General features: G+C 45.6%; 1 protein-coding gene across 16 annotated transcripts in view; it reads left to right on the plus strand.

The window, feature by feature from the left end:
- The window catches only part of ptpn13 (protein tyrosine phosphatase non-receptor type 13), a 411,247-nt gene that overhangs the window by 72,197 nt on the left and 318,993 nt on the right, over positions 1–20,057 (plus strand). For all 16 annotated transcript variants that reach the window (XM_072496283.1, XM_072496268.1, XM_072496267.1 and 13 more), the window contains exon 3: positions 16,884–17,053. In XM_072496283.1, the coding sequence (XP_072352384.1) occupies positions 16,884–17,053 (170 nt within the window). The remainder of the gene's footprint in view (positions 1–16,883; positions 17,054–20,057) is intronic.

Raw genomic sequence — 20,057 nt, forward strand, 5'->3', positions numbered from 1 at the left:
GGCAATATTGCCATGGTGGAGTGATTACAATGTGATGCACAAGAGGCCAGAATTGGAGGTGTGCAAACATCCTGAAGCGCTGTGGAGCTGGAGGAAATTGCAGCGATAGGTTGGGACCAAGCTCTGGAAGGATTTGAAAATAATGATGAGAATTTTAAGATCCAGTCATTGTTTAACTAGGAGCTGATAGCAGGGAAAACGGGGAAGATGGGTGAACAAGTTTTGCGAGTTGGGTCACAGGCAGCAGAGTTTTAGATGACTTCAGGTTTGTGGTGTGTAGAATGTAGGGGACAGCTAAGGATGCGTTCAAATTATCAAGTCGGAGGGTCACGTGCTGTGAGCATGGGAGGGAGCGGCTGCATTTTCGTGAAGCTCTGACTCGGCTCATCTTGTAATCCTTTTGTTATCCTGGAGCACAATCCATATTTGTCTTGGGATACATGTCTTACACTCTATTCATGAAGAGGAGCAGAGATGAATCCTCATTTGACTGTGGTGGTCAGAGTGGGTTGGGGTGGGCCCAGTTGCAGTTGTTGCTGGTGAGAGCGTTTTCGCCTCTGCAGTGCTGTGTGCATCTGGATTATGGCCGTCATTGAGACTGTTGTTCTGGATGAGGATCTCGGCTCTGTGGTGCAGGTCTTTAGAGCTCACTTTGAAGATTTGTGAGGTATCCTTGGGAGAATGGTGGAGGCGGCGCATGCGCTGGGATGACGGCAGCACACGTTGGCGCTCCCGCGCATGTGCCAACTCGCACTGGCCATTGGAGGCACTTCGGCGCCGGTTGGCGTGGCGCCATGCCTGCCTCACGGGGCGGCCCGACGCCAGAGTGGTTCACGCCAGTCCTTCGCGCCAGAGTTGCCCGCCCCGCCGGTTCGCGGAGAATCCCGCCCATTATTTCTCCCCAAGCGTTGTGTATCTGTGGAATTTGGATGCTGGGATAGTGAGTAAATTTAAGGAGCAGTTAGACATATTTTAATTGGTAATGGGTTGAAGGGTTATGGAGAACGGGCAGGACGGTGGAGTTGAGGCCAGAATGATTGGCCAGATTGAATGGCGGAGCATCTTCGATAGGCCAAATGGCCTAATTCTGTCCCTAGGCGCAGGAAACCTATCTTGAACACTCATGGTAATTGTCGTTTCTATGCCTTTATCTTGATTTTGCCTTGGTCTCTGGTGGGGCATATAGAGGCATCTAGTTATGTGTAATGATTGTAGCGAGCCTGTTTCCTGTATTTTGTAATATTGTTGCATTGTTTGCAAAAAAGTAAAACATTAATAAATATACTTAAAAAAAAAAATAGTCAAGTCTGGAGGTAACAAAAGCCGGAAGAAGGTTAGAGATGAGCTGAAGCAGGGCTGGAGTTGAACTATGTACTGGAGGTGGAACTATGCAGTCATAGTAAGGGCTTGCATATGTGGTTGGAAGCTCGTCTTGGGGTCCAATATGACACCAAGATCGCAAACCGTCTGGAATAATCTTAGGGGGAAGGAATGAGTTGGTGGCTAGGGGCCAGAGTTTGAAGCAGGAACCAAAGACAATGGTTTCAGATTTCAAAATATTTAGTTGGAAGAAGTTTTTGCTCATTGAGTTCTCAATGTTGGGTGAATAATCTGAAAATGAAAAGGTGGTGGAATGGTCGAGAGAGGTGATGGTGCGGGGTTATAGCTGGGTGTTGTTATTGTACATGGAAACTGATGCTTTGTTTTTGAATAATGATGCTGAGGGGCAGCATGCAGATGAGAACAGGAAGGGGCCAAGGGTGGAACCTTGTAGGGTAATGGTGCAGGAGTGGGCAAAGAATCCATTGCAGGTGATTCTCTCGCTACAAGTGAATGGATAATAATGGGAGCAGCCGAATACAGTTTTCCACAGTTGGACAATGTTATGGAGGTATTGAGGAGTCAAAGGCTGCAGACAGGATGAGAGGACAAGCTTAACTTTGTCATTGTTACGTAGGGTGGCATGGTAGCACAGTGGTTAGCACTGCTGCCTAACAGCACCCGGGATCTGGGTTCGATTCCGACCTCGGGTGACGATCTGTGTGGACTTTGTATGTTCTCCCCGAGTCTGCTCGGGTTACTCCCACAGTCCAAAGATGTGTAGGTTAGATGGATTGGCCATGATAATAGCCCCTCTGTATCCAAAGGCTAGGTGAGGTTACAGGGTTATGGGGGAATGGGCCCAAGTAGGATTCTCTTTCAGAGAGTAGGTACAGATTCAATGGGCCGAATGGCCTCCTTCTGCACTGAAAGAATTCTATGATGTCACTGGTGACGTTTTGTAAAGAACTTATTTGAATGATTTGAATATTGTGACTCGGTGGAACACTTGATTGGAGGGTTCAAACACGAGTTCTGGGACAAATGTTCATGAATTTAGGAGGGAGACAACGTGTTCAAGGACTCTGGAGAGGGACTTTGTTCGGGTACACTGAGGGAGAATTCAGAATGTCCAATTCACCTAACAAGCATATCTTTTGGGACTTGTGGAAGGAAACCAGAGTACCCGGAGGAAACCCACGCAGACACACGGCGAACGTGCAGACTCCACACAGACAAGTGTCCCAAGCCGGGAATCGAACCTGTTAGCGCTGTGAAGCAACAGTGCTAACCACTGTGTGACCGTGCCGAGAAGAGGCTGATGAAGGCAGATTTGAAGAAAAGAGGAGCAGTATCTGAGGAGGCCTGTTAACTGTATCAGCTAGCATAATAGCCATGGTGATCAGAGTTTAATAGAAATTGAGTTGCGAGAGCAAGAGATGAGTCACATGACGAGATGCATCTTCTGCTCTGGGGCGAGATTCTCCGAGCCCCCGCCGGGTCGGAGAATCGCCGGGGGCTAGCGTGAATCCCGCCCCCGCCGGTTGCCGAAGTCTCCGGCACCAGAGATTCGGCGGGGGCGGGAATCCCTCGCCGCGCTGGTTGGCGGGTGCCCCCGCTCGATTCTACGGCCCGGATGGGCCGAAGTCCCGCCGCTAAAATGCCTGTCCCGCCGGCGTAAATTAAACCACCTACCTTACCTGCGGGACAAGGTGGCGCGCGCGGGCTCCGGGGTCCTGGGGGGGGGGGCGCGGGGGCGATCTGGCCCCGGTGCCCACCGATCCGCGAGCGGGCCTGTGCCGTGGGGGCACTCTTTCCCTTCCCCCTCCGCCACGCTCTCCACCATGGCGGAGGCAGAAGAGACTCCCTCCACTGCGCATGCGCGGGAATGCCGTCAGCGGCCGCTGATGCTCCCGCGCATGCGCCGCCCGGAGATGTCATTTTCGCGCCAGCTGGCGGGGCACCAAAGGCCTTTTCCGCCAGCTGGCGGGGCGGAAATTTGTCCGCCGCCGACCTAGCCCCTCAAGGTTAGGGCTCGGCCCCCAAAGATGCGGAGCATTCTGCACCTTTGGGGCGGCGCGATGCCCTTCTGAGTTGCGCCGTTTTGGGCGCCAGTCGGCGGACATCGCGCCGTTTCCGGAGAATTTCGCCCCTGATCTTTGCAGCTCTCAAAAAACTGGGCACCAAGAGTTTTTTTGTTGTTTCAAGCGCAGATGATGATAAAATTGGGGGGAGTGATTTATATTTCAAGCCCAAATCTTAGCTCCAAACTTGACCCCATGACAGAAGTCATTTTGAAAGACTCTTTGGGCACAACACATTCTACATAGGATCCTTGCAGCCAGAAAAAAGAAGAATCATTCATGCCCTGTTTGAGACCAGAAGTGAAAGGCCATTGTATAGCTCATTATTTCAAACTGTCTCCTTGTTATGTAAAGTACTGCATTCGGGTTGCTCTGTACACTTACAGGTACATGAGTTGATCATAAAGGGTTAACTAATAAATTCACTGATTTAATATGAAATTACCTGATATCTTTACAACTGGCCTACTGATGAAATTTTGTTACTGAATGAAATTTCAAGCTTTTTGCCCCCCCCCTCTGCTGTCTCCCAATCCATGTCAAAAGTAGTTAATGTTAAAATGCTCAGTAAACATTGTAAAAATAAGCTTTGATTGGATTATGTCAATATTGCGCTAACAACTGTCCCAACCAGTTTCAGAAAGCTGAGCAGTTTATATGGCTGTTTTAAACATGTCAGGACTTGAACTATCTATAATCATCATAGAATTTGCTCAGCAGTCTGGTAAGTAGATATGAGGATTAACTTTGTTTTGGAAATGTTTTGGGGGTGCAAACAAGACTCTTGCAGTGTGCATTTAAATTGACTGGCCCGTACTGCTTTGTCCAAGTGTCATGTTCTACTGCTGTTGATGGTTAGGAATGGTCGGTCTGCATCATGTTGTTACTTCACTGCTGCTTTACGATACTCTGACAAAATATGTGCTTCTGGAGGGTGGGGCTATTTCTCACATACATGGAGCACCTAGTGTATTGCATTGCTTTTTCTGGTGTCCTAGCCGTAAACTGACAAAACCAGTTCATCATGGGGCAATTCAAATAGTAATTCAGACTGGAACTGAAACTTCAAAATCTTTGACAAAGGATTTTCACTTTTTTTTTGTCAAAGCCACAATTTTTGCAGTTGTTTTTGTATTGATTCCTTCAGAAAGGTATTATTTATCTTAATAGCTTGTTTTGCAGGTTATATGGTATTTGCCAACACATAAAGGAAGGGTCTTGTGTCGCACTGAAGTTCTTTATCCCTGGGCAGTGCTGCACTTATTAGAAATAGTGTACAGCTAGCTCTACTGTGTTTTTTAAATTATTGAAGACATAAGAAATAGGAGCAGGAGTAAATCACATGGTCCCTTGCACCTGGGCTGCCATTCAAAACAATTGTGGCTGATCTAATGCCTCAACTAATTTTCCCGCCCATTCTCCATATTCCTTCATTCTGTGAGAAACTAGTAAATTGTTAATCTCAGCCGTGACTCAATGATGGAGAATCTACTACATTTGAGGTAGAGAATTCCACAGATTCACAACCCTCTAATAGAAGAGATTTCTCCTCATCTTAGTCCTTAATACATGACCTTTATCCTGACAGTATCCCCGTTTCTAGATTCTCTAGCCAGGAGAAATAGTCTCTGTGTCTACCCTGACAAGCCCATTCAGAACCTTTTGTATGTTTTAATTTGATCACCTCTCATTCTTTTAAGTATCGGCACAATTCGCTTAGCCTCTCATTTAGGCCAACGCTCTGATTCCAGGAGCCAATCTAGTGAACTTTCATTCAACCATTTTCAATGCCAATATATCCTTCCTTAGATATGGAAACCAAACTGTGCCATGTACTCCAGGTGTAGTCTCACCAAATCCCTGTAGCAAGACTTCCTTATTCTTGCACTCTAATCACCTTGAAATAAAAGCCAACATGTGTAGCTTATGTAAGAACAATAGGAACTGGTAAGCTCAGTTGGCTTGATAACTTGCATCCCACTCAGCTTGGATATATTACCCTCCGTCTCTTTGTCAAAGTTTATACATGAGTAAATAGCTGATGCCCTAGCACTAATCCTTGCAGTACCCTTCCACTCGCCTTTACATGGCCCATCTCTGACTCCTCTTTCCCATTTCTTGACTTTGCTGTCTCCATTCCTGGGTTAGACCATCAGCAGATATTCACCAAAGCTGATTCTCACAGCTACCTCAACAATACTTTCTCACCTCTGCACCTTGTTCAGATCCCATTTGATTCTCAAAGTGTTTCTGTTGCAAATGTTCTGATGATGCAACCTTCCATGCCAGCATTTTTGACATTTCATCCCCTCCTAGCTTGACAGGGCCCATGCATTTCCTGCATTTGTGCTCTCAACTTACCCCCAGAACCACAATCCCCAAAACCTTCATTTTCATCTTCCAGCCCACCAGCCACTGGATTCATTGGATCGTTCTCTGCCATTTCTACCACCTCCGTTGTGATGTCATCATATCTTCCTCTTCCCTGCCGGCATTCTAAAGAGATTGTCTCCCTTTGGCACCATGGCCCACTGCTCAATCATACCCAATATCCTGGTCTCTTACAACGACACTCATCCATGCAAGTGAAGGAGATGCAACACCTACCCTTTTACCTTTTTTTTTATTCGTTCATGGAACATGGATGTTTCTGGCTGTGACAGCATTTATTGCCCATTCTTAATTGCCCTTGAGGGGCCAGTTAAGAATCAACCACGTTACCACATTGCTGTGGGTCTGGAATCACATGTATGCCAGGCCAGGACCGCAGATTTCACATTAGTGAACCAGGTAGGTTTTTATAATGATCGACAATAGTTTTGTGGTCATCTTTTAATTCCAGATTTTTATTGAATTCAAATTTCACCATCTGCCATGGTGGGATTCGAACCTGGGTCCCCAGAACTTTACTCTGGGTCACTGGTTCACTAGTCCAGTGACAATGCCACGACGCCACCATCTCCCCTCCTCTCTCTTCACTGCCCAAGGCCCCAAACAGTCCATCCAGGTGAAGCAGTGATTTACACACCGTTTTTTCAATTTAATCTGCTGTATTTAATGTTCACAATGTAATCTCCTCTACATTAGGCAAACCAAAAGTAAATTGAGTGACCGCTTTGTGGAGCACCCCTGCTCAGTCTGCAGGCATGACCCTGAGGATCAGTAGCTTGAGATTTTAATTCTCTACCTTGCTCTCATGCTGACATATCTGTTCTCCACTTGCTCTAGTGTTCTAGTGAAGTTCGAGGAACAGCATCTCGCCATTTGATTAGGCACTTTACAGCCTTCTGTAACATTGACTTCAACAATTTCAGCCTGTAATCTCTGGCACACAAACATTGGAGCTCAAAACTGCAGAGAACCGTATATATTCCTCGAACTATACTGTCCCCTAAGAATACAATTTTCACTCTCCCCACATATGGATTGAATGGGTTCCTGCACCTGTGGCCTATTTGCCCATTCTCCCTGCAGTCTTTGCTCTCAACCACACAGGCAGCAAGTATCTCAAACCTTCTAGTTCAGTGACAAAGACAAGGGTTTAGGTCCCTTCAACACTACATCTTGGATCCTCATACCTGCCTGACTCACAATCACACCCTCTGTCCCGGAATGGTTGAGTACATTATAATATTTAACTGTGTTATATCATGTTAACAAGAAATTGTGACTGAGTGAGAGCTATCTCAATTTCAGTTAACTACAGCTTTATTCAACTGTTTAAAGACCTTTCAAAAACAAAACAAGGACATAGATCAACAATGGCTGACATGAGTCACCTGATGGCTGATACTGTAACGTTGATCACATTTCTGGGTGGTTTCTACATGAATTACCACTACAGCCTTGTTGCATGGAATTTCACACCTGGGGTGTGCGGAAGGCATTAAAGATGCAAAGTGTTGGGCTTTCATCAAATACGCATCGGACATTCAAATCCCCTGTGGAAAATGGGATAACACCCATTTTCTGTTTCTTTATATCTTGAAATGTACAAAGGTCTCAGATTAAAGGATCAACAAATGGGATGACTTGGTCCAGACCACTGAATGCAATACATACAAATTGAATTTCTTTCTGGGGATTCTTGCTCACTCTCACTTTCTCTGCTAGCTAAACGTCAACTCCAGAATTCTATAGGAAACCACCTTAATGTGGAAAATAAATTTAAAAAACCTTTCTCGTGACCAAGCCAGAGGGTTAAATAGAAGGGTAACCAACTCTTATCTCCTCACCCAATCATAACAGCTATGGCATTAAATAAAGCTTTGTGGATAGAGCTTAAGAATAAAATAGGGACAACCACATTGCTGAGTGTTTATTATAGACCCCCAGCTAGCCAGCGGGAAATTGAGGAGCAAATATGTGCGCAATTTGCAGCAAATATGTGCGCAATTTGCAGAAGTGTGTAAAAATAATAATAGGGTAATTATAGTGAGTGATTTCAACTTTCCCAACATAAACTGGGATAATCGTTGTGTTAAGGGCTTAGATGGAGCAGAGATCGTAAAATGTCTACTAGATAACTTTTTAGCTCAACATGTGGAGGGTCCAACAAGGTGCAGTGCCGGACCTAATTCTGGGGGATGAAGCCGGACAGGTGGTTGATGTGATGGTGGGGAAACATTTTAGTGAGAGCGACCACAGCATGGTGCAATTTAACTTTGTTATGGACCAGGAAATAGACAAATTTCAGAAAAAGGTATTGGATTGAGGGAGAGCAGACTAGTAAAATAAGGCAAGATCTGACCTTGGTAAATTGGCACAAGTTACTGTTGGGGAAATCTACAGAAGAGCAGTGTTCAAAGAGGAAATGTGGAGGGTAGAGGCCTAACGTGTTCCATCTAGGTTAATAGGAAGGAGTAACTAGCCCAGAGAACCATGGATGACCAGGGATATTCAGGTTACAATGAGAAGGAAGAGAAAGGCTTTTACTAAGTATAAGGAGAGCAAATCAACAGAAGCATTAGTGGAGGTTGGAGCTTTAGAACGCAGTTAGGAGAGCAAAGAGGGGTGTGATAAATCTTTAGTTAGTAAAAGTAGGGAACATCCAAAGATATTCTCTCAGTATATCAATGGGAAGAGGCTAACTAAGGGGAAAATGTAGGGCCCATTCAAGACTAAGGGCGAAACCTGTGGGTGGAGCCAGACGACATTTGCTCGGGTGTTAAATGAATATTCCACATCTGTCTTCACCCAAGAGAATGAAGAGACAGATATGGAACTCTGGGAGAGACTGAGAGGTTATTGAGCAGGTTGTCATCGGGAGGGGCAAGGTATTGGGGATGTTGGCAGGCTGAAAAGTGGACAAATCGCCAGGTCTGGACGAATTGTGTCCCAGGTTGCTGTGGGAGGTGAAGGAGGGGATTGTAGGGGCCCTGATCCAAATTTTTAATTCTCTGACCACAGGAGAGGTGCCAGGGGGCTGTAGAACCACAGATGTGGTAATATTTCAGGAAGGTTGTAGGGTTAAGCCAGGGAACCACAGGCCAGTGAGTCTCGCGTCAGTGGTGGGGAAACTAATGGAGAAAATTCTGAAGGAGATAATCTGTCTCCACTTGGAGGAGCAAGGTTTGATCAGGAATAGTCAACATGGCTTTGTCAGAAGGAGGTCATGCCTAACAAGTATGATTGAATTTTTGGAGCACGCGATTAAGTGTGTTGATGTAATTTACACGGATTTCAGCAAAGCATTTGACAAGGTCCCACATGGGAAACTTATAAAGATTGCAAATACACCTGGGATACAGGAGAACTTGATAAGAAGGATTCAAAGCTGGCTGAACTGTAGGAAACAGCGTGATGACAGACAGCTGCTTTAGTGACTGGAAGCCAGCAGTGGCGTACCACAGGATCTGTGCTGGGTCCCCTATTTCATAGAATCTACAGTGCAGTAGGAGGCCATTCGGCCCATCGAGTCTGCACCGGCTCTTAGAAAGAGCACCCTACTGAAGCCCACACCACCCTATCCACATAACCCAGTAACCCCACTAATTGCCACTAAGGGCAATTTTGGATACAAAGGACAATTTAGCATGGCCAATCCACCTAACCTGCACATCTTTGGACTGTGGGAGGAAACCGGAGCACCCGGAGGAAACCCACGCACACACTGGGAGAACGTGCAGACTCCGCACAGACAGTGACCCAGCCGGGAATCGAACCTGGGACCCTGGAGCTGTGAAGCAATTGCGCTAACCGCTATGCTACCGTGCTGCCCATCATTCATCATTTATATTAATGACTTGGATGTCTATATGGGGGGGTAGGATCAGTAAGTTTGCAGATGACACAAAGATAGGCCGGACGGTTAACAGTGAGGCTGAGAGTCTTGTGTTACAGGAAGATATAGATGGGATGCTCAAATGGGCAGAAAAGTGGCAGATGGAATTTAATCCTGATAAGTGTTACAATTTGGAAGGAGCAATTTGACAAGGAAATATTCAATGAATGGCATCACACTGGAAAGTCCTGAGGAACAAAGAGACCGTGGCGTGTTTGTAAATAGATCTCTGGAGGCAGAAGGGCAGGTTAATAGGATGGTGAAAAAGGCATATGTTACACTTGCCTTTATCAATCGTGGCATAGATTACAAAAGCAGGGAGGTCACATTTAAGTTATATAGAACTTTGGTGAGGCCAGAGCTGGACTACTATGTGCAGTTCTGGTCGCCACATTATAGGAAGGATGTGATTGCACTGGAGCGAGTGCAGAGGCGATTCACCAGGATGTTGCCTGGGATGGAATATTTAAGAGGCTGGATAGGCTTGGGTTGTTTTCGCTGGAGCAGAGAAGACTGAGGGGCGACCTGATCGAGGTGAACAAGATTATGAGGGGCATGGATAGGGAACAGCTGTTCCCCTTAGTTGAAGGGTCGGTTATGAGGGGACACAAGTTCTAGAACAAAGAACAAAGAAATGTACAGCACAGGAACAGGCCCTCCGGCCCTCCAAGCCCGTGCCGACCATGCTGCCTGACTAAACTACAATCTTCTACACTTCCTGGGTCCGTATCCCTCTATTCCCATCCTATTCATGTATTTGTCAAGATGCCCCTTAAATGTCACTATCGTCCCTGCTTCCACCACCTCCGGTAGCGAGTTCCAGGCACCCACTACCCTCTGCGTAAAAAAACTTGCCTCGTACATCTACTCTAAACCTTGCCCCTCTCACCTTAAACCTATGCCCCCTAGTAATTGACCCCTCTACCCTGGGGAAAAGCCTCTGACTATCCACTCTGTCTATGCCCCTCATAATTTTGTATACCTCTATCAGGTCTCCCCTCAACCTCCTTCGTTCCAGTGAGAACAAACCGAGTTTATTCAACTGCCCCTCATAGCGAATGCCCTCCATACCAGGCAACATTCTGGTAAATCTCTTCTGCACCCTTTCTAAAGCCTCCACATCCTTCTGGTAGTGTGGCGACCAGAATTGAACACTATACTCCAAGTGTGGCCTAACTAAGGTTCTATACAGCTGCAACATGACTTGCCAATTCTTATACTCAATGCCTCGGCCAATGAAGGCAAGCATGCCGTATGCCTTCTTGACTACCTTCCCCACCTGTGTTGCCCCTTTCAATGACCTGTGGACCTGTACTCCTCGATCTCTTTGACTTTCAATACTCTTGAGGGTTCTACCATTCACTGTATATTCCCTACCTGCATTAGACCTTCCAAAATGCATGACCTCACATTTGTCCGGATTAAACTCCATCTGCCATCTCTCCGCCCAAGTCTCCAAACAATCTAAATCCTGCTGTATCCTCCGACAGTCCTCATCGCTATCCGCAATTCCACCAACCTTTGTGTCGTCTGCAAACTTACTAATCAGACCAGCTACATTTTCCTCCAAATCATTTATATATACTACAAAGAGTAAAGGTCCCAGCACTGATCCCTGTGGAACACCACTGGTCACAGCCCTCCAATTAGAAAAGCATCCTTCCATTGCTACTCTCTGCCTTCTATGGCCTAGCCAGTTCTGTATCCACCTTGCCAGCTCACCCCTGATCCTGTGTGACTTCACCTTTTGTACTAGTCTACCATGAGGGACCTTGTCAAAGGCCTTACTGAAGTCCATATAGACAACATCCACTGCCCTACCTGCATCAATCATCTTAGTGACCTCCTTGAAAAACTCTATCAAGTTAGTGAGACACGACCTCCCCTTCACAAAACCATGCTGCCTCTCACTAATACGTCCATTTGCTTCCAAATGGGAGTAGATCCTGTCTCGAAGAATTCTCTCCAGTAATTTCCCTACCACTGAAGTAAGGCTCACCGGCCTGTAGTTCCCGGGATTATCCTTGCTACCCTTCTTAAACAGAGGAACAACATTGGCTATTCTCCAGTCCTCCGGGACATCCCCTGAAGACAGCGAGGATCCAAAGATTTCTGTCAAGGCCTCAGCAATTTCCTCTCCAGCCTCCTTCAGTATTCAGGGGTAAATCCCATCAGGACTTATCTACCTTAATATTTTTTAAGACATCCAACACCTCGTCTTTTTGGATCTCAATGTGACCCAGGCTATCTACACACCCTTCTCCAGACTCAACATCTACCAATTTCTTCTCTTTGGTGAACACTGATGCAAAGTATTCATTTAGTACCTCGCCCATTTCCTCTGGCTCCACACATAGATTCCCTTGCCTATCCTTCAGTGGGCCAACCCTTTCCCTGGCTACCCTCTTGCTTTTTATGTACGTGTTAAAAGCCTTGGGATTTTCCTTAACCCTATTTGCCAATGACTTTTCGGGACCCCTTCTAGCCCTCCTGACTCCTTGCTTAAGTTCCTCCCTACTTTCCTTATATTCCACGCAGGCTTCGTCTGTTCCCAGCCTTTTAGCCCTGACAAATGCCTCCTTTTTCTTTTTGACGAGGCCTACAATATCTCTCGTCATCCAAGGTTCCCGAAAATTGCCGTATTTATCCTTCTTCCTCACAGGAACATGCCGGTCCTGAATTCCTTTCAACTGCCACTTGAAAGCCTCCCACATGTCAGATGTTGATTTGCCCTCAAACATCCGCCCCCAATCTATGTTCCTCAGTTCCTGCCTAATATTGTTATAATTAGCCTTCCCCCAATTTAGCACATTCATCCTAGGACCACTCTTATCCTTGTCCACCAGCACTTTAAAACTTACTGAATTGTGGTCACTGTTACCGAAATGCTCCCCTACTGAAACATCTACCACCTGGCCGGGCTCATTCCCCAATACCAGGTCCAGTACCGCCCCTTCCCTAGTTGGACTGTCTACATATTGTTTTAAGAAGCCCTCCTGGATGCTCCTTACAAACTCCGCCCCGTCTAAGCCCCTGGCACTAAGTGAGCCCCAGTCAATATTGGGGAAGTTGAAGTCTCCCATCACCACAACCCTGTTGTTTTTACTCTTTTCCAAAATCTGTCTACCTATCTGCTCCTCTATCTCCCGCTGGCTGTTGGGAGGCCTGTAGTAAACCCCCAACATTGTGACTGCACCCTTCTTATTCCTGATCTCTACCCATATAGCCTCACTGCCCTCTGAGGTGTCCTCCCGCAGTACAGCTGTGATATTCTCCCGAACCAGTAGCGCAACTCCGCCTCCCCTTTTACATCCCCCTCTATCCCGCCTGAAACATCTAAATCCTGGAACGTTTAGCTGCCAATCCTGCCCTTCCCTCAACCAGGTCTCTGTAATGGCAACAACATCATAGTTCCAAGTACTAATCCAAGCTCTAAGTTCATCTGCCTTACCCGTAATACTTCTTGCATTAAAACATATGCACTTCAGGCCACCAGGCCCGCTGTGTTCAGCAACTTCTTCCTGTCTGCTCTGCCTCAGAGCCACACTGTCCCTATTCCCTAGTTCTCCCTCAATGCTCTCACCTTCTGACCTATTGCTCCCGTGCCCACCCCCCTGCCATACTAGTTTAAACCCTCCCTTCTAGGTGAGGGTCGGGAAGTTCAGAGGGGATTTGAGGAAAAACGTTTTTACCCAGATGGTGGTGGCGCTCCAGAACGCTCTGCCTGAGAGGGTGGGATGCCTCACATCCTTTTTAAAAAGTACCTGGATGAGCACTTGGCACGTCTTAACATTCGAGGCTATGGGCCAAGTGCTGACAAGTAGAATTAGGATTGGCAGTTCAGGTGCCTTTCATGCGGCGGTGCAGACTCGATGGGCCGAAGGGCCTGTTCTGCACTGTATTTTTCTGTGATTCTGTGAAATAAAGCAGGGCAGGCTGCTATGTGAATCTTCAATTTTTCCAGGAGCCACGTTGTCTGTGTATGAACAGTAAATTTCAGCTTTATTCCTGCCAGCACTGCATCCATAAATAGATTGGGAGGACTAGCATGCCTGAGAAGAATAACATTACCCTGTAATTTTGAACCTTGAGGATGTTGTTTTGTTGATTTTTCATCCATTGTTTATATTTTTGGTAGCTTCAAAAACAGCATTAAGCTGACGTTTGTAATTGTAAAATTAATGTTATTATATTTTCTGTGATAACTTATCTGTTAATGTTGCAGACCTTCCCAAATTCTTGAACCCCAAACATTTTTGTTTGTGTATATACCTATTTACTTTGTAGACATCATCAATGGAGAATCATTTTACTGTCTTAACTTAAGTTCATATGGGTTGGGGCTTAAAGTCCAGGACATAGTAGCAATAGTTTTATGCTGTTTGACGTAAAAATGACCTGTTAAATTGGTTCTTTTGAGCATAGGATCTCCAGCCCCATATAATATTCACTAGTGTCAGGCCAAGTGACTAAATGTAGTCACAAAGGTGTGTGATGGCTGCTCAAGGCATGGAGGATGTGCCAGCAGTCAGTGGAAGAGTAAATGATGAGGAAGATAATGAGCTTATGTAAGATCAGACCTTGTGTAGTTTAAGAAGTCTACATTGAAAGGTCTTATAACTAACCTTTACTTTAAAGATAAAACATTGGGCGGGGTTCTCCAATAATGGGGCTATGTCCCCACGCTGGCGCCAACCACTCTGGCGTCAACGGTCCCCGATAACGGGGAATGTTCCCCTTCCTAGGGGGCTAGGTTGGCGCCGGAGTGGTCCCCGCTGCTCCAGCTGGTGCGGAACGGCTTGCGCGAGGTCTTGGCCGGCGTATTTCCACGCATGTGCGCTACGGCCAGTGTATTTCGCGCATGCGCGGGGGTTCCCTTTTCCACGCCGGCCCCTGGGCAATATGGCGGAGCCCTACAGGGGCCCGGCGTGGAGTACAATAGGCCCCCACGGAACCAGGCCACCTGCCGATCGGTAGGCCCGGGCCAGGCCCCCCCCCCCCCCCCCCCCATCCGGGTCGGATCCCCTTCCAGGATGGCCCCCGCAGACTTGCCTTCCAGTCCCGCCATGTGGGACCTGAGTAACCTACGCCGGTGGGACTTGGCCCGAACCCCTCGGCCCGTCGAGGTCCGGAGAATCACCCGGGGGGGGGGCGCTGTCAATGGCCCCCAACCGGCACGGCGGGACTCCCGCGGGTGCCTGAGAATCGCCGCCCGAGAATGGGGAAGCCGGCGGCGGGTCAGAGAATCCCGGTCATTGTTTTTGAAAGTATACAATCAATTCTCGGTCATTGTTGATCCCCCAAAGAACGTTTGTGAAGATAATCTCTTTTAATGGACTGGAATTCACATTATGGCATTTCTATGCACTGATGGTGTGTTTCAATCAGGAATTGTTGCCACTTGAAACTTTTTATTGTGAAGGAAAACTGTCCAGCTTTGAATGGTATAGACTGATATAAGATATTAGTTGAGAGTTTTTGCTTGATTTTCTTTTTGAATAGGATGGAGAATGTCTGTGTATCTACTTTGAAGTTTTATTTGTGGTTTTCACCTCTCGGGGCATTTTGGTCTATATTTAAAAAGTTGGAGGCCGTGGGCTGTGTTTAAAGTAGCCTTTTTATGTTCTTTTGTTTATGTGGTTTCTTGCTGTATAATTTACTTGTTACATAATTCTAACTTGTCTTTGGGTTTTTCTTTTTTTTTAATGGATGGTAGTTTCTGACCTAAGCAGGGTACAGTAATGTCTGAATATTATGTTTGTAAAAGTTAGAGCACTTTTATATGTACTGCACACATGGCTTCAATCCAAACATACAATGTCAGAAAAAAGGAAAAACAAAGAGTAGGGGTCAAAGATCGTTATTCAGATTGGCAAATGCTGGGAAACGGTTTTCTGCAATGCTCAGTGTTGCAGTCTGCTTGATTGGCACCCTATCCACAAATGTTTACTGCTCCACCGACAATGCAAATTGACAGCAGCTTGTACCATCTAAAAGATTCACTGCAGTGACTCACCGAGGTTCCTTAGGCAGCACCTTCCAACCCCACAATCGCTACCATCTAGAAGCATAAGGACAGCAGACACATGGGAACACCACCACCTGGAGGTTCCCCTCCAAATCGGCATGGTGGCACAATGGTTAGCACTGCTGCCTTACAGCGCCAGGGACCTGGGATCAATTCCGGTCTCGGGTGACTGTGCAGAGTTTGCACATTTTCCCCATGTCTGGGTTTCCTCCCACAGTCCAAAGATGTGCAGGTAAGATGGGTTGGAGATCTGATAGAGGTATTCAAAATCATGAGGGGTCTGGACAGATGGGGAGAAATTGTTCCCACTTGTGAAAGGATCAGGAATAAGAAATCACAGGTTAAAAGTAATTAGCAAATGAAACAAAAGCGATATGAGAAAGAACTTTATCATGCTACAGGTGGTTAGGGGTTGAAATGGGCCTCAGAGTGTGGTGAAGATAGGTTCAATCGAGGCATTCAGGAGGGAACTGGACTTATTGAAAAATGTGGAAGGTTACGGGGAGAAGAGGTGAGAATGGCACTAGGTAAGTTGCTCATTTGGATAGCGGGTGCAGACACAATGGACCTAATGGTCTCCTTCTGCACTGGAAAAGTTCTGTGACCTGTGATAGTGCAGTGACGCACAATGTTCATTTTCCTTGCATGTTTTTGCGGTGGGACAGTTTGCCTCACTCGCGGGTAGGTGGAGATTAAGTTACGTGCTGTTAGTTCACTTTCACATGCCAGCAAACTATCACTAGACATACTATTGGCTGGGTGGTTTATAATGTCCCAATACTCAATTATATTGTCATCTTTATGTTTAATTAACTTTGGCTTTTCTACTGTAATAGATATTGCTGAGTTTGAGTCATAGCTAAATTGAACAGCTTAGAAGAAAAATGCACTCGTAATATGAAAATTAATAAGACAGTTCACAAAGATTGGTTTTAAAAAAAAAAATGGAATATTTGAAGAATGGTAGTGCTCATTATAACGGGTGTCATTTTATCTTGCCTTTTCCTCAAACTCCGGATATATAATTTCCAGATATGGCAAGCTGCTTGCATATATTAGTAAGGAAGGGCATGTGTTGTGGGGTGGATGGCAGGGGCAGGGTTGCTTGATGTAAGGTAGGTCCGATGTCTTATGCAATTAATTTGTTGGTATTTTTTCTTTTCTATAGCTGACCCTATTGCGCTAGGTTTTATCATCTCTCCCTGGTCTCTGCTGCTGTTACCCTCTGGCAATATTTCTTACACCGATGAGAATGTTTCCAATCAGGATCTGCGAGCATTTACAGCCCCTGAGGTTTTGCAGAGTCAGACTTTATCCTCACTTTCACGTGTTGAAAAGGTATGGAACTAAACTATCAGGTGTGGGAAGCTAAAGTTTATTAAATTCATTATGTGCATGATCAGAAAGCTGAAATGTGAATGCTCTGTAAATGTTATATTTAAGTATATCTTTCTAAGACTGGCTCTTTCCCTAACTTGCATGTAAAAAAAAATAATGGCTCCACAGGCAGGATTTTACTGTGTACTAAAACAAATTATTTAAGGCAATGGAACATTTGGAATTGTTAAAATCCAAGTTTACATTATCTAGTTTCAAGCTGTGTTTAAATTGCTGAATGATGTTTGCATTTGTTTCAAGAATTAATTGTGTTTAGCTTTAAATGATCCTGTGGAGGGAGGGCGTCCTCACCAGAAGTGCACTTTGGGAAATAATGGATATGTTCTGTTTATAATTGACAGTCACAGTTAAGGGAAGGTGGCATTGATACAGTTAGCTGCAAAAACAGAGGCACTTCTAAACTTTGCCGATGGCAATTCTGGGAGCTGTCGACAATCCTGTTTGAATTTCCGCCCCTGTCACAGCACTGAAATGGCTCATAGCAAAGCCATGAGTGACATCCTTATGTGACTGTTACAAACATAGACTTTCCCTCCTTATCCTTCTCAAACTGTCTGCAGCCTTTGACACAGTTGACTATGCCATCCTCCTCCAACACCTCTACATAGTTGTTCAGCTGAGTAGTTCCATTTTTATCTAATATTACAACCAGCCCCAGATGAGGTTCCCTAAAAGTTGTATATCCATGCGAAAGAGACAACCCCCCCTCCAACCCCGGATTTGTCTCTGTCCAACTGGGTTATCCACAAATTGTTACAAACCCAAGTGAGGGTGGGTGATTCTCTGTGTCTTTATCCACCCACCCTCTGCTAGTAGCAACAAGGTTTAATCGAACAAGCTTTCCTTCCCTTGGAGACCATTCCCAGACTGAATAGTTATCTTTAAAAAGGAGCTACTTAACGGGTCTTCTTACATTAAGATAGAGTCAGTTTATTAACTAAAAGGTAAGGAGAAATGATAAAACACCTGCATTTACATTCATACGGACTAGAAGTAAGAATTAAGTCCAATAGTAAGTAAGTATAAATAAAAAGTTATACGGAACAGTCTTTGAGTTGCGAGCAGTAAATGATGAAGTGTGGTGGCTGTCACAAATTGATTCCTGTATAGTTGACTTCTGCATGCGAGTAGTTGATTCTTCGATTCAGGTGTTCTGTGGTTTGGTTGAGGCATTTCCTTTATTTCTTCCAGCTGCAATCCTTTTTGCTGGCTGTTTAACTTCCATGGTGCCTGGGTGGCACTGCAAAGCCAGCAGGAGAAATGCCAGTGTTCCAGGAAGGCGGTGCCAAAGTGGCACGGCCAGGGCTTGAGGGGAGGGGGGCATGCTTATGAATGAGGGTGGGGTGACGTATGAAGGGTGGAGTGGTGCAGGACAGGTATGAAAGGTTCCCCGGAAGGTTGTGGGGGGGGGGGCAAAAAGGGTGCGTGGGGAGGCCTGAAAAGGGAGGGACCATCAATGGCCCATAGTGGGGTGTCATCTTGGGGGGTGTCGGGTAATGCCCATATGTGTGGAGATGACATTGCCATGGGTGGGGAAGAACCCACAAGCATATTTAGAGATCGGGATACTCTTTCAAAATGGTGGCCTGATCTCTGGGGAGCCGGTCTGGCCAGCGAGTTCAGCTCCCCAGTGATTAATATAATTCTAAGTGTGGACTTGACGGGGGAGAAACTCCCCAGGCCCCAAAAAGTGACTAAATATGGTTAGATAGCGATGGGGAACTCGCCGTTAGAGCATGGTGAAACTTCCAGCAAAACCCAATGACACTTTTCCGTTAGATATCACCCTCTATCTCCCTTCCTGGCGACAGTCTAAGATTAAGCCAGTCTGTTCATAGCCCTGGCATCAGATTGGATTGCAAGGTGGTTTGATTACAATGGCTCCTATTTGCACCTCCGTAACATTATCCAGTTCTGCCCTTGCATCAGCTTATTTTCTGCTGAAAACCCTCCTTCATGTCTTCATTAGTTCTACGCCAATGCACTCCTGGCTGGTCTTTTACATAATACCCTGAAGAAACTTGAGGTCATGCAAAACCCGGCCACCCGTCACTGAATTCACAGCCAGTCCCATTCCCCTATTACGCTTGTGCTCATTGACTTATATTGACTCCCAATCAAGCAACCCCTGTTTTAGCCAATCACTGAATGAGATTGCCACACAACAGAGAAGTTGGCCATTGGTTGCAGTCGTAAAATTAGTTAAAATGTAAAAGATGTCAAATGCCAAAAATGCTTTTAACAGTTTTTCTAAAGTAACTATGATAGACTTTTGTGTTGTGATTCACAAGTTAATGATTAACAGAACTGACTGAAAATAACTGCTAAGGCAATCAATAAAAATATTGCTGGAGGGATGAGCATGCACATATGTTTGAACATCTGTCTGTACTCATCCCTCCAGCATTACTTTTATTGACTGCCATAGCAGTTATTTTTGATTGTGAAAATACGCTTTCAGGGTGGACAATAGGTGTCTCTCCTCTCTTTCGGTTTCCTTTCTTTATTTCTTTTACTTTTTTTCGTGAGTAGGGGCACTGCTGTATTTCTGCTCCCTAACTAACTGAAGGGCACTGAAACCAATTGTGAAGTCTCTACCACTGCCGCAATTCTCATTGGCTAACTCATTGCCTAACGAACTATGGGTGGAACTTGATATTCTCCAAGTTTACACAGCTCTGCTAATGCACTACCTGACAGGCTGTGCCACAAGGGAAGTTGAAGTATTGCTTTGATTATTTTCTCAAGTGCCTGTGGTTAAACATTGAACAAATAGGTCTTCAGCAGTCTCAGAAATTTGACCTGCTTCTTCTCTGCCTCAGAAATAATTTACAGTTACCTGGGAGAAAAGGTGACTTTAACGTGTGAATTTCTAATTCATCTTTGGTCAATAACTAACTTAGTTCCCTTAGTCTGGCGAACAGTAATTTAAAACTGAAGTTGG

This window comes from Scyliorhinus torazame, chromosome 3 (assembly GCF_047496885.1).
Source record: "Scyliorhinus torazame isolate Kashiwa2021f chromosome 3, sScyTor2.1, whole genome shotgun sequence".
In the NCBI taxonomy this organism is placed as follows: domain Eukaryota; kingdom Metazoa; phylum Chordata; class Chondrichthyes; order Carcharhiniformes; family Scyliorhinidae; genus Scyliorhinus; species Scyliorhinus torazame.